The sequence below is a fragment of the Chenopodium quinoa genome, unplaced genomic scaffold (genome assembly GCF_001683475.1).
Source record: "Chenopodium quinoa cultivar QQ74 unplaced genomic scaffold, ASM168347v1, whole genome shotgun sequence".
Lineage (NCBI taxonomy): Eukaryota > Viridiplantae > Streptophyta > Magnoliopsida > Caryophyllales > Amaranthaceae > Chenopodium > Chenopodium quinoa.
The window spans coordinates 175,059-183,952 of record NW_018742455.1 but is presented as its reverse complement, the minus strand read 5'-3'; the positions used below and the strand labels follow the sequence as shown (position 1 = coordinate 183,952).

Genomic DNA, 8,894 nt, shown 5'->3' with positions numbered 1-8,894 from the left:
TCTACAATTCATTAATAATGAATAACACTTTCATATATATATATATATATATATATATACAAATCAATTCATTAATAAAAAGCCATTCGACATCTACAAATGAAATTTACATTAACAAATACATAAAATTGAATCAAATTAGGGTTTTCTTCATCAAAGCTACAATCGTTGAAAAAATCTTGCACTGTGGTACATCTCTCGTACACATCGCTGGAATATACAACCTTTTTGGAGAGAGGTCTAACGATTTGTTGTAGCCGTAACGATGATTTTCATGTGATTCGCTTGAACGCATTTGAAAACTTGACAACTGTCGCGATTCCGAACAAATCTTTACCAAAGAGTTGACAATAGGGCAAAAGAGGATTACCTTGTTGATAAAACCTAACACACAAACAAACCCTAAACATAAACAAACAATTAAACTAACAAAAACTAACGACTCCACCATAGGGAGACGGACGTATCTACAGTTACTCGTGTAGATATCCTTTTATATATGTTACTCCTACTTGGTATATTATTACTAGTATTTGATTAATTCTCTAATTTGTACTCCGTATTTAATTTTTAGCTGTTTTTTTTTAAAAAAATAAATCTTTAATTGGTTTATAAAAGGACATTCTTAAAATCTTGATGAAGTAATAAAATAACGGTTAAAAAAAACAAGTACTTCTCCGTAAAAGAAGATTCCTTGAAGCAAATAACGGTTAATAGCATCTCGAGGTCAGTCCTTTACAAAAAAAACAAGTAAAACCCACAAAGTGAACAAACAACGCAGCAAAACCGCAATTGTTTCCCCATTTCTGCACTAACACATGACACAACACTCCAATCCTCATTTCCTCATCTCCAATTTTCTCTCTCCTCACCACTTTGCTCATCCCTAAACCTCCCTAACTTCACTACCACTGTACTTCCCACCCTTTTTTTCCCTTTCTTTTTTGACCAATCTTCTTCTTTATTCCTCTCGATGTTTTTTTTTAAGTGCATCACTTTTCTAAATCGAGCGTATTTTATTATTCTTTATTCCCCTTGAGTTTTCTTTTTAAGTGCATCACTCTTCTAAGTCGAACGTATTTTATTATTCTTATATTCCCTTCGAGTTTTTTTTTTAAGTACATCACTTTCTTAAATGGAGTGTATCTTATTTATTTAACAAAGGGAGTCCTGTACAAAACTTGACACTACTGAACTGTATCACACTCACTAGTCACTATTTCCTTTTTTTTTTCTTCATTTTATGCCAAAACTAATTTCCCTTTTTCTCTCTCTTCTTTTTTCTACCAAAAACTTTTGTTCTGGGTCCATCACAAAATTCCCTCTTTTTCTTGCTTTCTCTCTCTATTAATCACTCAATTTCAATAACTCTTTTATTATAGTTGAGGGACTTCTAAGAGAAGCTCTCACTTAATGCCAAATTCCTCTTAATACATACAAAAGCGTCGTAAAAAATTGGTTTTACCAACGCTTTTTTCCGTCGGTTTCTTCTGAAATGAGTGAAATCCAAAATTGTTAAAAAAAAAAATCACTCAGTTCACTGTAATTTCATCTGGGTTTCTTCTACATTGGTGGATTTCTCTGCATTTTTGGCTCTGTTTTTCTCTCAAGGTTTTTCTCTCACTCATCTTAATTTTTGTTCATTTTTACTATTTATAGTAATTTTGAATTCTGGGTTTTGCTTATTTACAATTACATGAATGTCATATATTTATTTATTTATTTATGCATAATTTTGAAAATTTGTGGGCTTAGTTGGGGAAGAAGTGGAGAACAAAACAAATCACATTGCAAAATTGGTTGATTTTAGTACAGTAGTATATTTTGTGTTGTATGCTTGAAATTATTTGACAATTTCTGCATATTTTTGTTTTTTTATTTAAAAAAATTGTTTTATTACTTGCATTTATTGTTCTCAAAAAAAAAAAAAAAAAAAAAAAAGAACCAACGGCTAGTCTTGTTACGGTTAGATCCTACGATAATTTGTTCATATACCTTGTAATATAATTAGTGTTTGATTTGATGTAAATCAGCTATTTAGTGTTTAATTTAAATCTTTTTAACTGTTTATAGCGAAATGTTATATTGGCAGTTGTATAAAATAGTTGTTGTATGTTAAAAAAACAAGTAGACAAGAAGTGTTAGTATATCAAAAATTAAAATTAGATCCGAGTATTCTACCATTAATATTGTATAATATCAATGCAAAATCTTGTATGAGACGGACTATGTAAGAATAGTAACTAGAGTGGCTTATTTTGACTTTAAGGGCAACTCATAATCGATAAAAGAAGTTACTATAAGTCCGTCTCACCTAAAACTTGTTATAAATCGAATAGTAGACCACATAATGGAAACTGAGACAACTCTCCTTTTCTTTCTTTTATTTGTATTTTTGTTATCTTTATTCCTCTTTTTTGTCGCATTGTAGTCCAAAGTTGTTTCTGCATTCTATATTTATTTGTCGGAGGATGCCAAATGACAGTTGGAGCATAAAGCTTCTGTTGTAAAATAATTAATAAGTGTAATGGTTTTGCTTTTGCTAATTAGCTTAGTGTACTTGACAGGTAATTAGGGAGTAATTACTGGACAAAGGAGATTAGTGGATGTCTTTTAATCCATTATTTGTGCTACGTGTTTAACTAAGAAAATTTAACAAATGTTATATTACTTTTTGAATATGCCTTGAATTGGTTTGCCCTGTACGAATGACCCAATACGCGGGTCTTGATGCTTAATTAGCAAGTCGGGGTTTGGGTGCAACGTGCCCCCTTTGGTGTTGCCCTAGAGTTGGTGAATGGTGATATTTTGTTATAATGAGCTATGATTTCTAGTTGAGCCTAATTTCAGGGCCTATTACGTTTCAAGGTAGTATTTAAACTCTCCAAGTCCTTAATCTATCGTAATTATATGTTCAGTAACATATATCGTGGACATGGCTAACACATTGCTAGTGAACCGTATAAATTTCAAAGTCAATGTCGTACTTGCATCCTCTCTTCATTATTTGATTTAAGCAAGGGTATGCATAGGATTTAACACGCATAATCTAATGTATTTATAGAATTGTAACACATGTTTTTTAACGTTACAAAATAGTATAATTGAGTATTGATTTTAGATTTTTAGGTGGATGGAGAGAGTACTGACTTTAAAGAAAGATTGAACATCAATTATCAAGGGTAGTGTTTGGAGCTTGTCGAAGATGTGTCTTTTTGAGGAAAAGCATATCAAACTTTTTAATTTCAAAATTATTTTTGCATGGCAAAGTATGGTTTTTACTTTTGCTTTTTTGCTTATAATGGGCATTGGATTCTTTCTAATCTTTCTTTTCTTAAGAGGGTTGCTTTTAAACTTTACAGTATATTATAAATTTAGGATCTTTCAATATATAGATAATAGTAGTATATATTCCTGAAATGCTAGGTTTTTTTCACTTTAAATCTTAAAAATGTTATATAATTCCCTCTAAGTTATCTGAATATGGTAAATAGAGGGTACAAAGGTTGGATAAGAATTGAGCAATTGACCCTCGACCGACCTCAACCAAGGCAATACTCTAAACAATTGGAGAATATTTTGATTCTTGTCTATTTGAAATTACGAAGAACTTATGATTGTTGTTAAGAGTACTAATGTACAATGCATTAATTTTATTGCATGATGTTGATATTCATAACGTGAAAATTAGGTAGCCCTTTTAAATTGATTACTTAAGTAATAAGTATACATTCCTTTTTGCATGATAGAATCATTGAGAGGACATTAGCAGTTAGCACCTAAAATCATAAAGGAAAAAGCTTGAAGAGATTAAAAGAATTGGTGGTCCTCATTGTGGAATCATTGAAAGTACTATATACAATTTTTTGTTCATAGTTAATTGTATGTGTAACAGTGTAAATCATACTAAAGTACGAAAAGTTGTAGACTAAAAAATTGCAAATCATTTTTAATGTCCTTTGACCTCTTTCTTTTTAAGTATGTATGTATGTATGTATGTATTTGCTTACAGTATCCATTTGTTGTTCGATGGCTTGATAATTGTTGCAGGAAATTTCAATCTAGAGCAAAATGTAAAGATTATATGGGTTGATTAGATTCTTACTCTTAGTAAAGATGATAAACAATATCAGCAAATGCAGAATTTTGCATATAAGTAGTGCATTTTAAGTTAAGTCCATATTGTTTTATTAGTAAATCCCATAGCCCAGTGAAGTGCAATTTTTGTTGAGTTAATCCCCCTTTCATCACCCTGATAAGTTGTTGATCAAAATAGTAAGCGAGATAAATGAAATGGAGCAATGGGAATGGTAAAGTTCTCTCGATGGTGAAGATATTTTTTAATAATTTAATGGATGTCATGAAAAATAATATTTAGTGAGATAACTTTCAGTAGTCAAAACTGTGTCCTTGTTTTTATGTAATGCATATATGCATGCCGATTGAGCTTCATATATATATTGCTTATGATGTTGGTTTCATCATCTAATAATTGTTTTTGCTTTTGATGATGCAGTGTTCCTGTCAACCTCTCCCTTCAGATGCAATAGTCATAGAGGTTTTATTATTGAGACAGAATATTGAAACCACGGCACTGCCTCATGGTGTTATTTCTGCATCTAGCATCTTAATATAGCTTCAGCAGAAAATCCACCATGAAGCGTCAATCCTCCTTGCTAGAACTTTCCGTCTTTCTTATCCAAGTTGCTATCCTTCCTCTCATTTGTGCTGACTTGAACTCAGACAGGAAAGCTCTTCTTAACTTTATAGCTAATGTTCCACATGGCCGAAAGCTTAACTGGGACGTTGCTTCCCCAATATGCACCACTTGGGCTGGTATTACTTGCAATACTGAAGGAACCCGTGTAGTTGCAGTTCATCTCCCAGGAATTGGTCTTGTTGGCTCTATACTATCCGGTACCATTGGGAAACTAGACGCGCTGGAAATCCTAAGTCTAAGATCAAACAGCCTTAATGGAAAAATTCCTACTGATGTTGCTTCTTTACCATCACTTCAATCCTTATTCCTCCAATCAAATAATTTCTCTGGTAGCATTCCCGAAACACTTTCTCCTAGACTTATGTTGGTGGACTTAAGCTTTAATTCCTTCACAGGAAGAATTCCACCAACTATCAATAATTTGACAAGGCTTATGGTGTTAGATCTCCAAAATAATATGCTTTCAGGTCCTATCCCTGATCTTAAACCTCCAAGGCTCAAGGTGTTAAACATAAGCTACAACAAGTTAAATGGCGAAATCCCATATTCACTCAAGAAGTTCCCTAGTTCATCATTTTCGGGGAACTCCTTATGTGGGCCGCCTCTGGACAATTGCTCCTCGAGTAGCCCATCACCTGCTCAATCTCCGTCAACACTCCCTATGAAAAGCAAAACTGGCAATCGGGGGAAATTGAAAATAGGTGCCATCATTGCTATAGTAATAAGTAGCACTTTTGTGTTGTTTCTTGCTATAGTGATTTGCTTATTATGCTGTTTGAAGAGGAGAAGTGTAGAAGATAGCGCGGTTGATAAAGGGAAAGAAGTGAATGCCAAGAAGGGTAAAAACCAGTTGCCAAAGGAAGACTTTGGGAGTGGTGTGCAAACAGCTGAGAAGAACAAATTGGTCTTCTTTGAAGGTTGCTCATATAACTTTGATCTCGAGGACTTGCTTAGGGCTTCAGCGGAGGTTCTTGGGAAAGGGAGCTATGGAACAGCATACAAAGCGATTTTGGATGAGGGAATTGTGGTGGTGGTAAAACGGCTGAAGGAGGTGGGAATTGGAAAGAGGGAATTTGAGCAACAAATGGAAATGGTTAGCAAGATTGGTCAACATCCTAATCTTGTGCCTCTTCGGGCTTACTATTTCTCCAAGGATGAAAAACTTCTAGTGTACGATTACATGCCCGGTGGTAGCTTAAGTGCCGTCTTGCATGGTATGCCTACCTTAACCCTTTATTCTTACTGTTTTACATGCATTTATGTCCCTTAGCTAAAGTAGTAACTAAAAATGTTTTTTGATGCTATTTTACATGTAGACTTGGCCAAACTGACCCATACCCAACCAAAAAAAGAGAAAGGACTAGTGTTTCTCATTTGATAAGAGTATTAGAACAATAGAAAATGACCCAATCCGAATGGATCAAACCCGAAATCAACCCAAACGACCATGCCCGAAATGGACCTGACTCAAATTGACTTGAGGACCTGATTGTCACCTCTATTTACAAGTAAGCAAATTATAGAAAAAGAGAAAGGACTAGTGATTCTCATTTGATAAATACATATTTATTGAGCAGCTATTTCCTTGAGGAAATTTTCGACTGTGAACTGCAATCTGCCAATCTGATTGATTTTGACTGATATAAGAATCATATAAACTACTAGAAGCATAAGCATCTGAAAATTTGTTGTAGTGTACTTGGTTTTAAAAAGCGCGCCTCGGGTGCGCCTAGGCGCGCCTCACTCCTAATCTATGGGAAATGGGCTTTAGCTAGGTGAGGCTCAGTCACCTACGGAAGGCGCGCGCCTTGTGTGCCTCAAAGTGCCTTTGGTAAGGTGCGCCTTTGTGCCTCAAGGAAAATAACTAAGATTTAAGTTATAAATTGAAGAATGATGGACATTTTTTCAAATTTAGACTACCTTAGCTCTCAATATATCGTTACTTAATTTATTATGAATCTTTTCAATTGGTATTAAATACTATCAAAGTGAAAAATAATTTGAAATAAATATATAAATACATGCGCCCTGCATACAAAAGGCGCATGCCTTCGCCTTGCGCCTCACGCCTAGGTTGCAAGGACTATTTGCGCCTTGGTGCGCCTTGCGCTTTTTAAAACTAAGGTAGTGTAGCATATTCCTAAGATTATATCTGCATTCTGTCGTTCACTTGTTACTGTAAACTGTGAAAATTTTGAAACTGCTTCAAATTTTGCTGTTAGCATTTTCTTGATGCATCCTTCTTCTGATTTTTCAGGCTATGGTTACAATGGAAAGACTCCCCTAGATTGGAACTTTAGAATATCAATTGCACTAGGGGCTGCACGAGGAATACTCCACGTCCACTGTGAAGCCGGTGGAAAATTTATCCACGGAAACATCAAGTCCTCCAACGTCCTCCTCACACAAGATCATGAAGGCTGCATCTCTGATTTCGGCTTACCTCTACTGATGAATTTCCAAGGTATCACCTCGAGGAGCATAGGGTATCATGCACCAGAAGTGATTGAAGCAAGAAAAGCCAGCCAAAAATCAGATGTTTACAGCTTTGGAGTACTTCTTTTAGAGATGCTTACCGGGAAAGCCCCTCTTAAGACTAGTCACGGACAATGTGATGTGATTGATCTCCCTCAATGGGTGCAGTCTGTAGTAAGAGAAGAATGGACTTCTGAGGTGTTTGATGTAGAGCTGCTGAGGTGTCCAAACGCGGAAGAGGAAATGGTGCAGATGTTGCAGATAGCACTGGCTTGTGTTGCAAGAGTTCCTGATATGAGGCCTAGAATGGAAGATGTTGTTAGGATGATCGAGGAAATTAGACCATACGAGTCAGAAGAGAGACCATCTTCTGACGAGAACAAGTCTAAGGACTCTAACGCGGGTACTCCAACCCCCTGATTCTTCGCGTTGTAGCTGAGCTCTCTGATTGGTCATCGGAGAATGATTTGTGATACTCTGATAGCCATATCGTAAAGGTGATAATGCTTATTCCTAATTTATGCATTTTTTTTTCTAGGCTTGTGCAACTGTTTGTTGAGCAGATAAGCTTGTAGACTGGAGGAGTAATGTCAAAAGGCACTTGTGTAAAAAAATACGTTTGATTATAAGCAATGCATGAATTGTGCTTTGTCCTTTGGGAACATCTTCTCTCACTTATTTTTTGTTATTGTTGTTGTGAACTTGTGATCATCGAGTAAATTAAAATCTATAAACATCATCCAACTCGGACAGACATGCCTCCAACTTAAAGAAGATTGTTCCATTTGCTAGTGGTTTCCCATCTTCACATAGCCATAAAATTTGAGTGTAAGGGATAGCTCAAAAGTGGTTAGAGCTTTCCTCCCGGTTCGAGGAGATTCTGGCATCGATTCTCACCCCCGTAAAAAAAAAAATAGTCATAAATTTGCTAAAACAAATAATCACTGACAAATTAACGGAAGATACAAAACAACAGCAAATTTACTGGGAGGGAAAAAGGAAAGAGTGAGTGTAAAAATGTACATGCCTATATTATTGTCTTTATATTTATCCACCCAAAAAAAAAAAAAAATGGGCCTTTAATTTATGGAGGGCCTCTAGATTAACAGGCCCGTTGTTATTGGGTTAGATGCACAGCCTGGTAATTGAGCCATAATTTCAAACACTTTGTAGATTTAAAAACACAACATATGGATGCACCATTGAGCCAGTTTATCAAATATTGAGCGTGTAGAGGAACACTCCGCAAAGCAAGAGCCTCAATGGTGGTGAGTCCTGGACCAAATCCAACCATTACATCCCATTCACATCCGAAACGGGTTGTCATCTTTCCTTCTAAACTTGACCTCTTTCTCATTTCATGATTTCATCCATCATAAAACAACACACCAACGCTAGTCATGTTAACATACTCCCTTAGCACATGCCTTGAGGCCTTGAGCTTTTCTAAATCGAGCTTGAGCTCGATTGAATGCCATTTAGAACTGCTTCACCACCATTGTGCGCGATCCAAAAAATCAAGTTCTAGTTGTGAGATCCCAATGGGCTTAAAAAGTTTAGCTAGAGTTTCCTTGGTGTTGCTAGAAATTAAATGGGGAAGGTCTCTACCATGGCCGAATGTTTGTCCCATGTTAACAATCGCGGAGGCAACCACAAACATGAGTGTTAGGGATAGTTCCTTGTGTTCCGAAAATTAGTT

General features: G+C 35.5%; 1 protein-coding gene across 1 annotated transcript; it reads left to right on the top strand.

Annotated features, from left to right (window-relative positions):
• Positions 1–677: 677 nt before the first annotated feature.
• On the top strand, positions 678–7,857 carry LOC110717820 (probable inactive receptor kinase At5g58300). The gene is made up of 3 exons (XM_021896605.1): positions 678–1,611; positions 4,517–5,934; positions 6,978–7,857. The coding sequence occupies exons 2-3, from the start codon at positions 4,656–4,658 to the stop codon at positions 7,613–7,615; spliced, it is 1,917 nt and encodes a 638-aa protein (XP_021752297.1). The 5' UTR covers positions 678–1,611; positions 4,517–4,655; the 3' UTR covers positions 7,616–7,857.
• The last annotated feature ends 1,037 nt before the right edge of the window (positions 7,858–8,894 follow it).